Source organism: Cyprinodon tularosa, unplaced genomic scaffold (genome assembly GCF_016077235.1).
Source record: "Cyprinodon tularosa strain WSP-4 unplaced genomic scaffold, ASM1607723v1 ctg129, whole genome shotgun sequence".
NCBI classification, from domain to species: domain Eukaryota; kingdom Metazoa; phylum Chordata; class Actinopteri; order Cyprinodontiformes; family Cyprinodontidae; genus Cyprinodon; species Cyprinodon tularosa.
Window position 1 is genome coordinate 1,107,311 of NW_024038103.1, and position 19,085 is coordinate 1,126,395.

The window sequence follows — 19,085 nt, forward strand, 5'->3', positions numbered from 1 at the left end:
CCTTGTTCAAAATTAAGAAATATGTTCAAGTGAGAGTGTTTACACATGCCATAAGATTAACTGTATTAAAGTCTAAAAAATAATCATTTTTCTTTAACAGTAACGCAATAGTTACTTTTACTAGTAACTAGTTACTTTTATTGTGGAGTAACTCAGTTAGTAACTCAGTTACTTTTTGGGAGAAGTAACTAGTAACTATAACTAATTACTTTTTCAAAGTAACGTGCCCAACACTGCTGGCAGACCACGAAAATGAAAAAGCAATGTCCACTGTGTTTTCTCTTTGATTATGGCATAAAATGTGCAGTCTTAAAGAAGAAAATGCAATTAGGATGATTGATTACTAATTTCATTTATGAGTCAAATAATGCAACCACATTCTTAAAATGAAAAAGCATTTCTGGAAATGCTTTTTCATTTTCAAATTTTACATTTCAAATTGAATTTTGGTATGTATTTGCTGGGTTACATTTTCAAAAATAAGTCTCAAATGTCTTTTTCATTTTAATTAAGTAAAAGCATGAGCACTGTTAAAGAAGAAAATGAAAATGCAAACAGCATTATTGATTACTAATTTAATTTATGAGTCAAACAATACATCCACATTCTTAAAATGAAAAAGCATTTCTGAAAATGCTTTTTCATTTGAAATATGGTAACGATTTGCTTCCATAGACCAAACCTGTAGCTCTCTCATTGGAAGAACTCCCCCTTCTACTTACTTATACACTCCTCACTCCTCTCTCCACCTTCAAGGACAGTGGGAAATTAGAAACTCCTAACATTATAACTTATTTGTTCACTACGACATTTTTAGCAAATAATTGGACTGATGGAATCGTATCTCCACTCTTGAAGCTAAAAGGTGCTTGATTTATCTCCACAAAAATATATTCAAGAAAGAATAAGTCTAGATATGAATGAAAAAGTAGCTCCATTTTCATCAATAAAGAGCTCGATAGATTAAGATATAAAAAGGCGTGCCACAAATGAAATCCTCGCAGATAAAAAGTTTGTAAAATATGATAGCTGTAGGCATAGATATCCATAATAAAGGCCTTTATTATGGATATCTATGGCGGTAGGATCGGTAAATTTTTAGAACGCCCTCCGTTACTGTAGGTGGCGATAGAGCGCAGTTGATGGGTGAAATTTTACCGTTCCCGTGAAACGTTAGCACTTCCGTTTCCGTGAGGTAAGGATACGCAACATCAACATTTCCCTACTGATTCAATCTTTATTTGTTAATATTGAAACCAGTAAGGGGTTTATTATGAATTTATATTACAGAACATACTGCCACATAGCCGGAGCAAATGGTCAGTTTAGATTAAAAACTCTTAAAAGAGTTTGTTTGCATTGATCGTTAGCAGCAAGCTAACAAGCAGAGAGCATTTCAGTTTCTTTAGGATCTAAATGTTGAACAGCGTCATAAACAGCTACGTTTAAGTTTTCACCGCTATGGGGTGTTTGGTTTGAGAATATAAAGTGAAACCATATTTAAACATGTTTTATTTTGCAAGGAGTTAGAAGATGTCGGGACAGAAGCGCCCTGCTGATCCCAGCGGCCTCTGTTCATCTGGTGCTCCCCCAGAGAAGCGGAGGGAGCGGGAGGGAGAAGATGGAGGTGCCGGTGTGAGCGCCGGAGCTGGAGGGAGCACCGCGGTGGAGACGGTCATCAAACTCGGAGGAGTGTCCAACTCTGTGAGCTTCTCCTTTATCATCATCTGCTAATAACATCCGCCAGAAATGAATGGATATTTTATTTGGTCTCACATTTGAATGAAATGTTTTTTCAGGAGGAACAAGACATCAAAGCTCTCCAAGCTAAGAACCGAAAGCTGGGAGAATCTCTTGATCAAAGACAGGTACCATCATTCTTCTCTGAATGATGACAGTTCTGGACCCAGATAAAGAAAGCTGCACTGTGCTTGACTTACTGGCTCATTTGTTTGCAGGTGATTGAGGATGAGCTGCGAGAGCGTATTGAGAGACTGGAGACCCGGCAGGCCACCGATGATGCCAGTTTGCTGATCCTCAACAGATATTGGAACCAGGTTAGCAATCAGACAAAGAGCGTTAAAGGAATAGTACACCCAAAACATGATTAGCCTTCATTTTCTACTCACCCCCATGCTGAACAAAACTCTGGAGTACTTTTTTGATATCTCAAATGCATCTGGAGATCTGGGAGGCTTCTTGCTGTCTGCTGACATTCAAATAATGGAGGTCTATGGCGCCCGAGACAGAAAGGTCCACAAAAGTCCACAAAAACTTGTCAATATTCCTCCATACTGCTCGTCCAATGTAATCCAAGTGTCCTGAGTGGGTAGCATCCAGAATTTACTCGAAACTAAGTCATTTAGAACGTTTTAGAGCCTAAACAGTAGTGTATAGGATTTCCTAATAGCGCCCCCATGCGCGCTCACGATTCTACGGAAGCCGGCAGACCAAACCAGCGCATTCAGCTCGGCAAAGAACTCATGCTCTTCCTCAACACTGAAGTCCTCAGACATTCTTCTTTCGTTGTTTCTTTCTTTGCACAGGTAAACAGCACATTTCTTCTTCTACGCTTGCATTATCGGCAGACCAGACGCTGAATGCGCACTTTCTTCCGGTTTGGTCTGCCGGCTTCCGTAGAATCGTGAGCGCGCATGGGGGCGCTATTAGGAAATCCTATACACTACTGTTTATGCTCTAAAAACATTCTAAATGACTTCGTTTCGAGTAAATTCTGGATGCTACCCACTCAGGACACTTGGAATACATTGGACGAGCAGTATGGAGGAATATTGACACGTTTTTGTGGACTTTTATGGACCTTTCTGTCTCGGGCGCCATGGACCTCCATTATTTGAATGTCAGCAGACAGCAAGAAGCCTCCCAGATCTCCAGATGCATTTGAGATATCAAAAAAGTACTCCAGAGTGTTGTTCAGCATGGGGGTGAGTAGAAAATGAAGGCTAATCATGTTTTGGGTGTACTATTCCTTTAAGGAGCGGTGGCTTTTAATCACATTTACCTTAAAGTGAAAACGTGACACATTTTATCTCCTTACAGTTTGATGAAAACATCAGACTCCTTATCAGGCGCTATGATCAATCAAGCAGCGAACCAGAGAAATCCCCAACAGGTGAGGGACGGAGCCTGAAGCCAGAAACTCCAGAACCTGATGGAGACTCAAACCAGGAGCGGGCCAAAGACAGGGGTAATGATGTCATGGCACAGTGAAATAATTGCATAAACAATGAGCTAACAATTAGTTTTCTCATTCAGGACATCAAGGCGAGACCTCTAACTCCTTTTTGGCCACGTTGGCAAGCAGCACCAGTGAGGAGATGGAGGCTGAGCTCCAGGAGAGGGTGGAATCTAGTCAGAAGCAGGCCAGTCGTGTGGTGGAGATCTACAAGAACCTGAAGAGCATGTTGGACCAACTGAAAGAAGAGCTTGACTCTGGTTCTGGTGAGTGGAAAAGCATAGGAGTTTAAAAAATAACAAAGGCATTAATGCAAATGCAGCTTATTATGTGTGTTATTACAGAGGGAGGGCTGAAACAGGTGGCAACAAAGCTGTACTCCCTCCTAAGCAGGGAGAATGAGGTGCTTCAACAGCTGACCGAGGACCTCAAACAAAAACACTGTCACATGACCAACGAGGTAACCCTCTAATCAAGATGCTTACATCACTCGTATTCGTCTGCTCAGTACCTATTTCTGGATTTTCTTAACTTGTCAGTTCTGGTTTGACCGATTTTTGTAAACACATCAGAACTAAATTTTCCTTCGGTCCTTTGACAGTGCATATTATTATTTTGTTTTTTTTTTAGAATGAAAATATTCTTCTTTTTGTGTTGTGTGTGCTCTTTATTTGGGTTTATTTAACTGCAATTAAAATCTTTTTAAATATTTGAGCTTATCAACAAGAAGAGAAATGTTGATTCTTGTAACAAATTTCAAGAGGAATATTTCTATTTAACTATTTTCTGGAAAAGTATGGTTGGCATGTTATTAGAAGATATTAGAACAGACCTCTGGCAGGTAGGACTGATCTACTGCGTAGGTCAGGGGTCTGCAACCTGTGGCTGCCCAGCCACATGTTGCTCTTTGCATGCTGAACAACAGGTCTTAAAATGAGCTAAAGATGAAACAAAGGAGTAACTTTATGCACTATAAGAAATACCAGTCTTAGAAGCTTTCATGTTTTTTTATTGAGAACATCTGAATTTAATATGCACAAAAGTAAACAACATTAAAAGAACCACAAATATGTTTTTAAAGCTATTTTTTTTAGTTAGCTTGGAAACAGTTTTCTCATCTTTTTACGTCAAATGATATCCTATAGAACATCCATGCTTTGTTTTTATGAATGGCTTAGTTTTTTCTTATTTTAAAAGATAAAAAAAATCAAATGAACTTTTGGTTGTTTAGGATGACAAAAATAAGAGGTTTTGTTTTATTAAAAAGTAATGTAATATTTTGCGGTTCCAAACAACTCTTACTTAGCTAGACGGAGGGTTAAATGGCTCTTTCGATATGAATTGAGGCAGACCCTCGGCCTAGATCATAAATTCTAGTTCTCCGAGCCTCTCTAATTCCTCAGCATGCATTCTGGCTCAAATGAGCCAAATGAATATGTTTTTTATTTAATTTGTCCTTTGCAGTCCCGGTCTTTGGGGCGGGCAGCCAACAAAGCGGACCAGCGGGTCAGCGAGCTGCAGGCTCGGATTGAGGAACTTCAGTGGGATATGGAGAAGATCCGCCGTCGAGAAAACAGGCTAAATGCCCACCTGAGCGAAATATTGGAAAGAGTGAGAATGCGTTTATCAGTTTATCAGTAAATGTATGAACCTAGGGTGTTTCGGTTTATTAATATTACCTGAACTGTTCAGGTTAACAGCAAAGGCTACAAAGTATGTGGAGAGGCCAGCAGCGTGTGTGGAACCATCACTATAAACAAGAGAAAGGTTGGATTTCTTTTCTGCTTTAATCCCTTTTGTGTGTTGTGTAGTTTTCCAGCTTTCTTCATGTTGTTTTTTTTCTTTTGTTGTTGTTTTTTATAGTTTGAGGAAATGAACAGCGAGTTGGAGGAGAACACAGAGCTAGCAGAAAATCGCCTCATCGAGCTGCAGAAGCTCCAGCAGGACTTGCAAAATGTTCAGCAGGAAAACAACAGCATGAAGGTATTTCTATTCTATGTTTTCTGCATGTCAACAACACAATATCTCAATTTGTTTCTTGCTAGGTGACATTTTTATTTATTTAGCAAACTTTAACACTGGAACCTTTTTTTCCAGATTTATTTTTTTATATTTCACACATTATCCACAAACGTATAGGAATCTTATCTGCATTAGATGATAACAGCCTAACAGCAAGAAAGAAAGAAAAGAAAAAAACCTGGGATATACAGCAGTATTATTATTACTTTTGAGTAATGTAGATGTCGGCCAAACTTTTACTAGACCATTCTAACACAGGAATATGCTCTGATCTAAATAGTGTTATTTTATGTTGAACATTTGACAGGTTTTCTTTTAGTATTGCCCTGCTTGTAGCACCTTCCATCTTCACATAAACACTGACTGGCCGGATGCTTCCGCCATGTTTCACTGTAGAATTAAAAACTGTTAAAACAGATGATCAAAGCTTCATATATTGTTTTAACACTAAGCTCTTCTTGTAGCCTCACATTTTTATCACCACCCCATCAGCTGACTTTCTTGGTCTTCTTTAGATGTTTGTTTACTAATGTTTCCCGATAGATCTCACTGAAAAGCTTGTTTTCTATGGAATCTTTAATACACAAAGGATGGCTATCTTTGAGCATGATGTGCTTTTTGAGGAAGTTAGTTTAACTGGATTTTATTTATGAGAATTTTAGTATAATACGGAAAATGCATACCTCTCTTTTTAGATTTTGGATAAAAGTGTTAACTCCATGAATCCCTTCCTTGCAACTTTAGTGTTTTCTTGTTTTGGTCTAACACATTAAATTCGTAGATTTATAGTGCAGCCTGTTAAAAAGTAGTAAAATACTAAGGGTTTACATTTTTTCCAGGCACTGCTCCTTATTTTAAAGTCATCGTCTTTCTTTTTTATTCATTTGTTTTAAGACAGAGCTGCTGAATCGAGCTGAGGGTCTGGTCAAAGAGTCCGCAGAGTATCGCTGTCTACAGTCCCAGTTCTCTGTCCTCTACAACGAGTCTCTGACCCTCAAGGCCCAGTTGGATGAAACACGGGCTCGCCTCAACACTACCAGGACGGCGCGCCTCAGACAGCTGGAGCACATGGAGGTGCGTTGGGTTTGTTGGGTTTGTTGTACGGGAACGTCTGGGTTCAACCTGCGTCTAAACTTTTGTACTTGTTGTTTCTGTGTGCAGAACGACGAGGTGGCTCTGCAGAGGAAGGTCCGTACTGAAGTGTTCCAGCTGGAGGACACCTTGGCTCAGGTGAAGAAGGAGTACGAGATGCTGCGCATTGAATTCGAACAGACTCTAGCAGCTAATGAGCAAGCAGGTAATGAACAGAAAAAAAATAATTCAAGCCTCTTAACTGTCAACACTTCAATAATATGTTACGCTGTTAGCTGATCAATTAGTTCACAGTCCTGATTCAATTTTGTAAAATAAATCTAAAAAAACATAAAATATCCCATCCTGTTGCTGGATGATTTTTTTTTTTTATTATTCCTTTATGATAAAAATGTGATGTTGGATTTGAGGGATCACAGTGTGTAAAAGATGCTGAGTTGAGTTTAGTGTGCAGTTAATATAGGAAATGATTAGATCTGGTATAATTCAACGATAATGCTGCATTTATAATATCTGGTTTAAAGAGCAGGAGAAAAGACAATAAACATTTCAGGTTTGTTGTGATTTTACATGATCTGGAGTTTTTTATATTTTAATTCAATGAGAAAAGCTGAGTAGGATTGAATAGTTTATCTATCTCCTTTTAAATTGCTTCTTTTTTTAGGTCCCATTAATAGAGAGATGCGTCACCTTATAAGCACGCTGCAAACACACAACCAACAGCTGAAAGGAGAAGTGGTGAAGTACAAGTTGAGGTTGAGGGAGACCCAAGCTGAGCTCCACCAGGTTGGTCAGGATGAGACGAAGTGTGTGTGACGAAGGTGAGAAGCAATGAGATGAACAGCCAAACTGAAAGGCGTCTGCTTGGTGTGTAGATTCGTGCGTCGAAGGGCAGCATCATTCTCCAGTCGCAATCGAGCACAGAGATGGACGTGAAGGATGAGATGGCCTCTCCTTCAACCCCGGTTGTTTCTGGAGAACCTGTGGTCAAAACAGACCCGGACAACGGCTCGTCCACACCCAGCAGCGCCGGTAAATAATCTGGAGTATATCTGTAATCAAAATAATTCAATTCTATCTAAGGGTAGTGCTATAAACAGGTGTATTTTTATTTTTATTGTCTGTTTGTATCAACTTTGTCTTCTGAAGGAGTTTCAGTTAAAACGGAGCCCAGCTTTGAACTGGACACAAACATAAAAGAAGAGGAAAAAGACGAGAAAAAGGAGAAGGAAGAAAAGAAAGAAAAAGACATTATAAAGAAAGAGGAAAAAGAGCGGGAGAGAGAAAAGGAGAGGGAAAAGGAGAGAGATAGGCCGACCAGGAGCAGCGGCGGGATTAAGGAGGAGAGGGAGAGGCCCGGGGTCAGCAGCCAGCAGGATGAACCGACCGGAGATCGGCTCACCATGATCGGAGGCTCAAAGAGGAAAGAGATGGAGCAGCTGAAAATCGTCCGAGCGGAACTAAAGTATGTTCGGAAAAAAAAGTTTACCTTGGATCATATTTGACCCATTAGTAGTCTGATTTTGTTACAATCTAATGAATCAACATGTAGGGATGCTTTTCTAAATGCTCCTAGTAAATCAGTATATTAAATATGGCTTTAGAAAGGTTCTTCCTTTTTTTTTTTTTTAAGAAGGGTATTGACAATATTTTTCTGTAACTTCCTAGAAAAGCCCAAGAGTCTCAGAGAGAGATGAAACTTCTGTTGGACATGTACCGATCAGCACCCAAGGAGCAGAGAGACAAAGTTCAGCTGATGGCTGCTGAGAAAAAGACCAAGTCAGAGGTGATCAACTCTTCCTGAGAGCTACTAGTGGTTTCAATTCCTGGAAAAATGTCCCCAGTTTGGTCTGAATATTCCAGTGAACGATGTATCTGGTGTTTGGTTCAGGCAGAGGAACTCCGACAGAGGCTGCGGGAGCTGGAGGAGAGAGAGCGAAGGGAGGGCAAGAAGATGGCTGACGAAGAAGCTCTGAGAAAGATCCGTTCAGTAGAAGAACAGATAGACATCCTCAACAAGAAGCTGTCCATTGCCAAACAGGTCTGAGCTCCAGCAGATTGCAGAGTTTGACAAACATTCTGCTTGGTTGCCTTTTTTTTTTTTTTACTTATTTACTTGCTACAGGAGGAAGACGCGCTGCTGAGCGAGATGGACGTGACGGGCCAAGCCTTCGAGGACATGCAGGAACAAAATATTCGCCTCATGCAGCAGCTCAGAGAAAAGGACGACGCGAACTTCAAGCTGATGAGCGAGCGGATCAAGTCCAACCAGATCCACAAGCTTCTAAAGGAGGAAAAGGAAGAACTTGCTGACCAACTCCTTACCTTAAAAACACAGGTGCGGCAACAACTCAGAAATATTCCACAGGGAATGTCTTTACCTATAATTTAAAAAGTTATTTATTTATATTAATCAAACCCTTTAGAATCAGATAGTCAAGTCCTCATTGGTGCTAAAAAATCTTTATTTTGATTGCTTATGACACATTTGATTCATTCATCTTTTTAATTTAGTTATATTAGTGTTTGTTAATGTGATGTTATGGACTTATTAGTTTGGTTCTGGTTGACAGGTGGACGCACAGCTGCAGGTAGTTAGGAAGCTAGAGGAGAAGGAGCGCCTCCTGCAGGGGACTATAAGCACTGCAGAGAGAGAGCTGGGACTTCGTACACAAGCTTTGGACATGAACAAACGAAAGGTAACACACATTACAGCTTCTACCCAGATGCAGATGCATTCTAGTTAAACTCCCTTTGAGGTTGAATGGCGTCTGTCGGTGCTGCAGGCTCAGGAGTCTGCGCTGCTGTCTGAGGAGCTGCGGGCTCAGCTGGAGCAGGTTCAGCAGAAGCTGAAACTGGTCCGAGAGGAGGTGGTTGAGAACAGCATCTCCAGGGAGAAAGAGTCCTTCAATGCTCGCAGAGCACAGGTAACACACACATACACAAGCCAATAAAATAGAATGCAGAACAATATAAATTAAATAGTTTTTTGTAACACACAGTCTCATAGAGGCTAAACTATGGTCAACATCTCCAATTAAATAGATGAAAAAACTTCCAATATACTGATTATTGAAACTAAGACAAACTAAAAGGAATCAAACTATTAATTTTCTCTATATTTACTGTTTAAGACAAAAAATTAACTAGATTTTTTTAAGTTAAAGGCCAAAATTTAATTATTGATGGTCGGTATTTCAATACCCCCTTATATTAGATATTACACTATAGGTCTGAACTGTCGCAGTTTGAAAGTTTGTCTTTGTATTTACCAACATTTGATTTTAAAATATGTGAATATGCTGAAAACACAAGAATATTTGGGGAGAAATATAATATACTCAAGCATCTTAAGTTTATTCTATTTGTAAGGCATCTAAAATGTTTGCATTTAAAATTGACACCATTAGTATTTATTAAAGTAATGATAAAGAGAATTTGTTTTTTTAATAATTCCTATATCTGCCTCTGGTTCAGCTTTAAAATTACATATAATGCTCTAAATGGTCAAATAAGCTGCTTTGCTGCATCGGTATGTGATGAAATCACAGTTGGAAATCTGAGATTTTACCAACATTCTGAGGGGAACCAACACTGAATACTTAATTTAGAGTAGAAATATCCTTCATTTTAAACACAGTGGTAAAATTCAGGCGCTTACATCAGCAACTCGGAAGTTTATAACAGAAGAAAAAACGCTTTAAAACTGCATACTTAGATAAATAAAATATTCAGCTGATAACAAAATAAGTATTTATAACTGTGCATGAAAATCAGCAATAGGCTATTTTACAAAAGCAAAATGAAAAATGTTCAATTAGGGATGTAAAGTGTTCGATAATAGTGTCTAACAGCAAAAACAACATTTTATTTTTAGCACACATCTTCACTGGATGACTTCTCTGAATCTTGAAACCTTAATGAAGGCATTAGTTCAGATCATTTTAGAATAGAAATAAAGTGTTTTAGACACAAGATCCTTAAGTGTTGTGAAATGTTCTTAATGGATTCTGTGTTTTCAGCTCTTAATAAAACTAAATTGTTCTCCATTCTTAATGATCACTTCAAGGTCAGACAGCTTCACTTAATGTTGCAAAATTAATCGCCTAAACAGCAATTTCCTTAAGGCAGTGATTTTATGTTTCAGGAGGACATTTCCAAGCTTAGGAGAAAAATTGAGAAGGCAAAGAAACCAGCTGAGAAGATCAGCAATGGAGATGAGATCCTGAACGAGGAAATTAACGAGTACAAGGTATGTTCACCTGACATAAAAATAGAACACTTTCATTTTCAACAAGCTTTCACTAGAATAAACATTTAGCTTTGAAGTCAGCGTGTCTTGGTCATGATTCAAATTTTTTCAGGGACTGAACACCAGCATTATTTAGAAGACTTTTGCTCTGATCCCAACAGCAGTTACACCCCAATTTTTCTGTTTTTCCATAAATTAGTAGTTTGAGTAGTTTTATATAATAATGACTAATCTGAATGTTTTGTAAGTCTTGCTTATTTATGAGTAAGCTGTAAAAACATCTCACTAACAATGAAGCCTGCTCCACATATTTGCTTGCATTCATGTTAAACCACTCTAAACCTAAATCTGTCTATTGCTGAAAACATTTCCTCCTTTTCTTTTCCTCCAGGCTCGACTCACGTGCCCATGCTGCAACTCCCGGGTGAAGGACGCTGTCTTGACGAAATGCTTCCACGTCTTCTGCTTCGAGTGTGTCAAAACGCGCTACGACACTCGGCAGAGGAAGTGCCCCAAGTGCAACGCCGCATTTGGAGCGAATGACTTCCATCGCATTTACATCGGCTAAGTCTCTGCCTGAAGCGCTGGAATCACATGGTCCACCCTTTCATAGGAGGATTTCCGCTGTGCTCTAAATAGAAGACTTTATTAAAAGGTTGTTTTTTTTTTTACACAATGAAACATTCCCATCTAGTATCCACTACTACACTGATGTTCTCTGGTGCAGAAGGAATGATTTTATACTGAGTGATTGTTGCGTGTTTGTGTTTGCATATAAAAACAAGCTATGAAAACAATAGACAAAGCCCTGCAGTGAAAAAAAAAACATTTCTGTTAGTATTTCAGGTGTTTATATTAAGTGTTAATTGAAAATGTGATCGTTTTTGCTTTTTAATTACAAATTATCTTTTTTTGCTTCCAAATCCTGTCATATCTCATTAGTTGTGCTGTATTTGATGTTCAGTTAGTTATTAAACTGATATCAAATATGTCCCTGATTCCAGATTTGATCATTTCTATACAGTCTCCGCAGCGGACAGCGGATCAAAAGCTGTATGTTTGTGTTGATGTAGCTTCATACAAGCCAATTATTGGACTGATCCTATTTTAAACGTTCTGAATTAAATTGGGGAGGCATTGATAAGTGGTTTTCCATTGAAGGTATAATGAAGGATTTTCGCTAATATTAAAAAAGACCCACCCTCTCCACTTTAAAAAAAAGCACATACACAACACTACCGGCTCGCAAGAGGAACTTTTATTAAATGCATGCAACAGCGTTGACAATTAGGAGGATCACTTATTTTGATGATCCACTCGGAAAAGACACATCCTCCACTATACCTTTAAAGTGGATGTTAAACATGACATATTTTAACTAAAATGAAGTAAAACAGCTTAAAAAAATGAAATTTTACTATGGCTACAGCTCCTAAAATTTCCTTATTTGTCTTGTTAGTTTGACTGCATGAATTAGGCTACTCTTAACGTTACAGCACATCACAAAATATTGGAGCAAATACGAGTCAAATAAGGACAAATCTGACAACCATTAATATTGTATATTAACTTGATATTTGTTCTATGGCTGCAAAACTATTTCTGGTCAATAATGTTATAACCATTGAGAAACAGGGGCGGAGCAACATGGGGGGCCAGGGGTGGCCATGGCCACCATTAGCCAATCATTGGCCACCCCTACCATTTTTTTTCCCTCTCATACAGATGGTGGCAGCAGTAATACTCTCAAGTGGAATATTCAAAAAAAAAAATTTTTGTGGTTAATTATTCACATCAATAAACTAACATCAAAGATAAGTACAGAATTCATGCTCTTTTTAGAACAAAATTTTGTCTCATATGGGGTAAAGCGAAAATTACGTGTCTCTGCAAGTCATTGATTGAGCAGTCTTCAGTGAAATCAAAGATAAATAAAATTTTAATAAAAACTTATCAAATAATGTATGTAGATATTAGTGCTTGTAAATATCAATTTTATGCTGAATGTTTAGTGATTCAAGTAGGTAAGTAATTACAATGAGGATTGATTGACGCCCCAGAACTCAAAACTGAGTTTCATCCACTATCCCTTTTATCTAGAAATTACGGATGTTTAAGTATATGCGTCTATTTGTTAGCAAAGGCTGTAGGAAAGTATAGTTTGACTTTATTTAGAAAATATGGACGTTTTGCTTGTTAATTTTTCTGTTGGAACAGCGTAGATTGACCGTGAAGTTCTGGTGGCTATCCGCTTTCGGCCACCCCTGAGTGTACATTGGTTATTGCCTTGCCACCAATGGCGTAACTATCGGTAAGCAGAGACTGCAGTTGCTTAGGGGCCCCCGACCTCTTAGGGGCCCTGTCACTTGGCCCCCTATGCAATTTTGGACTAGGATGTCTCTCCTGCGGATGTAATGGTGTGTAAAATTTTTCTTAAACCCACCTGATACTAGATTGACTTACCAGGCTATATTTATACCCCAACACATTGCAGATTTCAACATGATGGTGGGCCGTTTAAACACGACACCAAAAGCAAAGCAGACAGTCGTACTTTTAATTACTATGTGAATATCTGTAGAGTTGATTAGACAGTTGGTAAAAAATACACTCCTATAATATGTTTCAAACCACAATAAAAATCTTAAAAGAACAATGTATTTGAGTATTTAATTTTTTACAATACGACATGGAATTATGGGTAATCCAGAGCGTAGATTAAAACCATAACCGTTATGTACAATGTGTTAGCAATGATGGATACCAAAAAGCGGTACTTAAGTGGATTCCAGAAAAGAAAAAGCAAAGAAGTGGGGGTCTTTTACTTTATTTGGGGCCCACCTAGATAGTGTTGTTTATGGGCCTATTGTTTCGCTACACCATTGCTGGCCACCCTTATGAGAAATTTCTGGCTACGCTTCTGTTGAGGAAGGATTTAAAGCCTGAAACTGAGCGATCATGATTGTGCTTTAAACCACAAGTCCCAGTGTGCAAATCTGTATTTATCCCTGCGCTGCAGGCTCTCTCCTCCCCCTCTTCCTTCTCCTCCCTAAAGATCCAGACCTGTTTTTCCAGTGGAAATAGTCGTTAGAAACGCTGGAAGGAAGGGAGTGGAGATCAGGGAAAGGATTTTTTTATTTATCCGTAAAGGGTTGGGCAACATAATCCATCGCAGTTTGGAGTTTACAGCAGGAAACAAAAGGAACCCTGAAGCCTCTCTGGAGCAGGAATAAGAAGCCTTAGGTTCATCGCGTCACTCCCGTTTTTTCTCGCAAATCTCCAACTAAAGGAAGCCTTTTCACGTATTTCCGCTCGGGTTTTTATGTATGAGCTGCTTCGTCCTGCCTCCACATCGTGTCTTTGAATCGTTGGAAGCCTTTTAACTCCAATTATTACCGCTGTTGATGCAGGATCGCTGTGGATTGATTTTATTTTTGCAGCGCCGCCAAAGATAATTGGCCGGATAACTGCGATCTGCCTGGTTTTGTGGTTTGAATGATCAGGACTGTTTTTTTCTGTCACTCTCATATTTCGTGACGCTTGAGATGCAGGTTTGAACCACAGATTGTTTTTAACTGAAGCTGTTTTAATCAAGCTTTTGATTTCCGTGCCCGCCTAAAGCTCCTCGACCCGCTGCAGCTTTACCTGTGCGCGCACATCTTGGCACGTGTCCTCTCGCTTTTTTCCCCCACCCTTCCCTTTTGTTCAGTGACAGAACCCTCATACCATGGCTCGGCTCTGGTTTTCTGTGTCTTTGCTGGCTATCGCTGTGTCGCTGTGCCGCGCCGGGGGCGCGCAGGCCCAGGCGGAGAGCCCGCCGGTGGTCACCCTGCGCACCGTCATCACGGGGACCTGCCAGGAGATCCAGCGCTACGCCGAGTCTCTGGTTGGAGCAGGAGTGATACGCTCTGCTTCTGAGGTACAGGAGATGCACCATGATTACACCAATTTTTCCTCTTTGCAAATGCTTTTCCTTTATTTAGTTTTTTTTTTTTTATTAATCTTAACTCTCATGTTCTATTCTTGATGAGAAACCTGATTATTAACTTCCAGCTGTCACTTTTTTCTCCTCAACCTTCCTTTCGCCATCCTCCCTCAACTTGTTAATCCTTCTCCTGATCCCTTCACCTTATTTATGACCCATTAAAATCCCCTTCATCCACTCGCAAACATTAACCCACCCCACATCATGACCCCACCTCCCCCGTGCTGTGCCCATCCTTCTCCTCAGAGTGCTCTACTGTATCTAGAATCAATGCTGGGTCAGGAGAACGTCCAAACCTTGGCTATGGTAAGAAAACAATCCGCCTTGGTATGGTTCTTACTTCGCAAGTGGCGCCACCAAGGGGTTGGTGGGCAATGGGCATCCCTGTGAATTTGTTGCCATTCATCTGGCAGCTATTTAGGCTTCATATATTTGCAAGGAGTTAAAGGGGAACACTGTTTTTTTTGTTTGTTTGTTTTTACATTGGGGCCTTGTATGTTTTTACATCATGTTCTACTCACCCATATGAGTTTTGTGTCATTCGGAGCTGTTCTGAAGATATTCCGTTAGGTTATATCCAAGTAACGTCTCACTATGGGCAACGACTTGAAGGCACAAACTAAACACTTTGTTTTAAAAAAATATAAATTTAAAAAATATAACCACAGATGTCTGGGGGACAGTGATTCGCATACATGTTATGAATGCTGATATGAAATGATAAATTATGAACAGTTTAGTTTGTGCCTTCAACTCGTTGCCCATAGGAAGACGTTACTTGGATATAAGCTAACGGAATATCTTCGGAACGGCTCCAAATGACACAAAACTCATATGGGTGAGTAGAACATGATGTAATAACGTAAAATCAAGTCCCAATGTAAAAAAAAAAAAAAACTGTGTTCCCTTTTAAGATAGAAAGGGGCCAAGACTAATAACTTATATGTATTTTTTTTAATCATCCACTTATATCACTCTTATCAGTATAATTATCTTAAACACAATATTTGGGGATGGAAAAAAACATGTTCTATAATATCTAAAATATTTTTGGTATAAAGGAATATGAAACCTAGTCTATGGTGCTCTATAATAGTGGCATTGTTTATCCATGGGAGCCTGAAATGTCTGCTGGTTGTGTCTGGTATAAATAATCTGCCAGGTCTGTGTGAAAAGTGGTATGAAGGGTTCAATGGAGAGAAGACAGAAAAATGTTCACCTGTGTGTTTATATAGAGATGAACCGCCCCGATACCTGGAGCAGACATCTGTGATTTAACATTGAAGATCCAATTCAGTGCACTTTACAGAAAACTGTTATTTCTTTCTTTTTTGTTGCTTATTTGTAAACAATTAACATAAAGTACATTTATATCTCTGTTAATTTTTTTAAACCTTTTTTAACAATATATATTCCGAGGCTAAAGCCTTTTCTCACATAGGGAGATCTATGGTTCATCCATTAAACAGCTGAATCGGTTCAGATCTCAGTTGATGCACACGGTCCAGGTATTGGTATCAGATTAGATCAGTAAAAAAGCTGCATCTGTGTTTATTGAGACTTTTTCTATTTGACCTAATTTCAAGTGCTGTCAAAGCACTCTACTTCTGCCAGGTTTATGGTTATTAATATTTGAAATTATGTAACTTCTCCTTAAGAAATGTCTCTGGGTTCTCTTTGGAGCTCCGGAGTTTGCCTACAGCTCACCTTATCCAACACCTGTAGCTGGAGTAGAAAATGACCTCTGTTGGGTCGCTTTAACTCATTTTCTGTCTTCACATACAAACCTGTAATCTTTCTCCATGCTGTTAGGTTTATAAATTTTTTTTTTTAATACTGCGGCTAAATAATAAATAGCTCACTGTGACTCAGTTGGCAGATTTCTGAATGTTAAAATTCCAGGTGTGCTCACAATCCCCAGCATTGGAAATTGCCTCCTTATGCAACACAAAAAAACTAAGCCAAACATTCCTCCAACTGAACATGGAAAATAAGGTTATTTTGGAATAAAAGCAAACACAACAATCCTGCAGGCGGCTCCGACTCGGCTTCAGTAAACTGTGACCATCAAAGGTTTGAAAGAGTATTCAATGCCTTTTTGTGCTCACATCAGCTTCAGTGAATTTTTTTGTACATTTATTTTGTCTCTTTTTTGTTATGAAACCTTTTGAGTTTGAACAATCATGCCTCTGATACATCCAGCCCACTAAAGCAGCCTATGACATTAAGAGACAGATGTTCAAACTCTCGCGCTGACACTCAGGACAGACCATGTGTTGCTGTGTAATACAGCAGGTGCAGATAAGCCCCCCTCCCTGTCCTTGGGATACCCCTAATCTTACAGTATAAGACTGTTATGCATCTAACTTTCAAGTTGTAGAGGAGAATAGGGTGGGGGTCCTTCCAGCTGTCTCTTCTATCAAGGGCTGCAGCTCTGCAGATCCTCTTGTTTTATGGGCCCATGCCAAAAGCTGCTGTAAATGTCATCTCAGCGTGATTAACAACTCTGTAGCTGCTTGCACCTTCATCTTCATTTTGCCCCTGCTTGATCAGAATGTTGTCTTGCTTCATTGCTGTTGTGTGCAAAAAAAAAAAAAATAATGTATAAAGCACCCAAAGAATCAAAGTGAAACGGGTCTCTTTCGTCCCTTCCCCTCCTTCACACAGTTCCTGCAGATGGGTATCCGGTTCTTGGCTGAAGGAGCTGCCAGCGGCCTGAATGTCATCGCCGTTTACGTCAGCGAGATCCTCAGAGTCACAGGATTTGATGGTAGGTACCAGGAGTGTTTGCAACTGAGACACTGGGCCTGTGTTTATTGACTTTGCTGCAATGTAGAAATTTCCATGCCTATTGAGTGTAGGTGAAAATATGCAGTGAGGCAGCCACACCTTCGTAGGTGTGATTGTTAACTCCTTCTGCCTCCACTTGAGCCAATAACTTTTATTCCTCATGACAAATTGCTCTAATCTGGATTTTCTGCCTTCACAGTTGTGCAGACACTTCCACGCTTCACCCCAGAGGGTGTGACCGCCGTAGCCCAGTGGGGTCTGGTGGGCCTCATCGCTTACTGGATTCTGACCATGCTTCTCCGTCTGCTAATTGGTGTTTTCAAGCAGCTTTTCTGGGTGGTGAAAACTGTCCTGGCCCTCTGGCTTTTTGGACTGATTGTGACTGACAAGCACGCCTCTGCAGAGACCACAGCCATTCGAGTTGGAGTTCTGGTGCTGGTGGTCGCCCTGCTGACTTTGTTCACCTCCAGCTCAGAGAAGGCTTCTAATTTGGAGGGCCGGGTGAACAAACTGGAAAACAGGCTGAGGGCAGTGGAGAGGAGGAAAGAGGATTAGAGATGGATAAAGGCGCTGTTGATGCTGGCAAAGAAAGTGGCAACACTTGATGATTTCTACATTTGTGACAACTTTGGGAAATAAAGTTATCTCTTGAGATTTTTAATTGAAAATGGTATTTTTTAAACATTCAGGCTAGAAACTACAAAAGAAAGTGTGATCATTCATTTAAACAATACTGTAAAGATAGTAGTCCATGTATCTTAGGTTCAAAACTGGAAACAAACAACAAATTAAATTAGGATAATGTATAATAATATATATATATATATATATATATATATATATATATATATATATATATATATATATATATATTTGAAATATATTTGTGACATTAAATTGACATCCTTAACAATAAGTTGAAATAATAATAAAAGCAAAACAGTACAAGTAAAGGGGACAAATTTGTACACAGCTTTATGAATGGTACTAAAAAAATTCCATATCTCTAAAACTTGCAGATTTATAGTTTAAGTTCTAACCTGCATTCAACAAAATGTTTCTGACAAGAAATAAGACAAGCTTCTTTGAAAGATAAAAGAGAACGATGGGGATAGTGTTACCACTACTATTTAGTAAAATATCCTTCATAATTAATATAGCTACAACACTTCAAGGTTGAAAGGACTACTTGCTATTACCCTGACTTTTACCTACGTCCATAGATTCAAGTCAGGACCTTTGATCAGGACTCTGGCTGGGATACGTTTTTTTATCTTAACATGTTTTGTAGGACAAAGCAAGTTGGCAAATTTGAAGTATTAAAGGTATAGTGGAGGATTTTTGAAAAGACCCGCCCTCTCCACATTCTAGAAAAAGACTGCATGCTCCTTAAAGGGAACGCCTATTAATTTAATGCGAGAGCATGCATGAGCCCATTGCTCCTTGTGCACGCTCTTTTTAAAAGTTGCTGTTTGCATCGCTCAATACAAGCTTACTTTCCAAAAGAAGATTTACAATTTTTCTACTATGTCAGACTCACCTCCTGTAGGTGAAAATGGGGACAAGCACATAGGATGGCCTTACTTAAACATATCACTAGAATGACTGAAAATCAGGAGGACCGCTTATTTTGATGATCACCTGGAAAAAGAATATTTGCCACTATATCCTTACGTTTCAACAAGTATGAATACTTTTGGACCTAAAGTTAAATCATGGTTTCATACATATTGTGTCTTTAAGCCTTC

At 39.2% G+C, this 19,085-nt stretch overlaps 2 protein-coding genes across 4 annotated transcripts; both read left to right on the forward strand.

The window, feature by feature from the left end:
* Positions 1 to 1,190: 1,190 nt before the first annotated feature.
* Positions 1,191 to 11,553, forward strand: rnf20 (ring finger protein 20, E3 ubiquitin protein ligase). Of its 2 annotated transcripts, XM_038276932.1 has the most exons (22): positions 1,191 to 1,259; positions 1,524 to 1,704; positions 1,800 to 1,868; positions 1,959 to 2,057; positions 3,061 to 3,208; positions 3,277 to 3,462; positions 3,541 to 3,656; positions 4,661 to 4,807; positions 4,889 to 4,963; positions 5,060 to 5,179; positions 6,113 to 6,292; positions 6,380 to 6,515; positions 6,975 to 7,096; positions 7,186 to 7,342; positions 7,460 to 7,775; positions 7,979 to 8,096; positions 8,202 to 8,351; positions 8,436 to 8,648; positions 8,884 to 9,009; positions 9,097 to 9,237; positions 10,458 to 10,562; positions 10,954 to 11,130. In XM_038276932.1, the coding sequence occupies exons 2-22, from the start codon at positions 1,534 to 1,536 to the stop codon at positions 11,128 to 11,130; spliced, it is 3,072 nt and encodes a 1,023-aa protein (XP_038132860.1). In that variant the 5' UTR covers positions 1,191 to 1,259; positions 1,524 to 1,533. The 2 variants fall into 2 exon arrangements, with proteins under 2 accessions (XP_038132860.1, XP_038132861.1); XM_038276933.1 differs by lacking the exon at positions 1,191 to 1,259 and having other exon boundaries at positions 1,534 to 1,704; positions 10,954 to 11,553.
* A 2,037-nt stretch (positions 11,554 to 13,590) lies between these two features.
* LOC119777924 lies at positions 13,591 to 17,998 on the forward strand. 2 transcript variants are annotated; one of them, XM_038276934.1, is made up of 4 exons: positions 13,591 to 14,481; positions 14,794 to 14,853; positions 17,215 to 17,317; positions 17,537 to 17,998. In XM_038276934.1, the coding sequence occupies exons 1-4, from the start codon at positions 14,290 to 14,292 to the stop codon at positions 17,890 to 17,892; spliced, it is 711 nt and encodes a 236-aa protein (XP_038132862.1). In that variant the 5' UTR covers positions 13,591 to 14,289; the 3' UTR covers positions 17,893 to 17,998. The 2 variants fall into 2 exon arrangements, with proteins under 2 accessions (XP_038132862.1, XP_038132863.1); XM_038276935.1 differs by lacking the exon at positions 14,794 to 14,853 and having other exon boundaries at positions 13,594 to 14,481.
* The last annotated feature ends 1,087 nt before the right edge of the window (positions 17,999 to 19,085 follow it).

What these genes read in the sequence shown, in the direction of transcription:
- rnf20 (XM_038276932.1), top strand. Translation starts at nt 1,534, where the DNA reads ATGTCGGGACAGAAGCGCCCTGCTGATCCCAGCGGCCTCTGTTCATCT. An exon ending in TGGACATGAACAAACGAAAG is followed by an intron (nt 9,010 to 9,096) that starts GTAACACACATT and finishes TCGGTGCTGCAG; the next exon opens with GCTCAGGAGTCTGCGCTGCT. An exon ending in TCAATGCTCGCAGAGCACAG is followed by an intron (nt 9,238 to 10,457) that starts GTAACACACACA and finishes TTTATGTTTCAG; the next exon opens with GAGGACATTTCCAAGCTTAG.
- LOC119777924 (XM_038276934.1), top strand. Translation starts at nt 14,290, where the DNA reads ATGGCTCGGCTCTGGTTTTCTGTGTCTTTGCTGGCTATCGCTGTGTCG. An exon ending in TGATACGCTCTGCTTCTGAG is followed by an intron (nt 14,482 to 14,793) that starts GTACAGGAGATG and finishes CCTTCTCCTCAG; the next exon opens with AGTGCTCTACTGTATCTAGA. An exon ending in CAGAGTCACAGGATTTGATG is followed by an intron (nt 17,318 to 17,536) that starts GTAGGTACCAGG and finishes CTGCCTTCACAG; the next exon opens with TTGTGCAGACACTTCCACGC.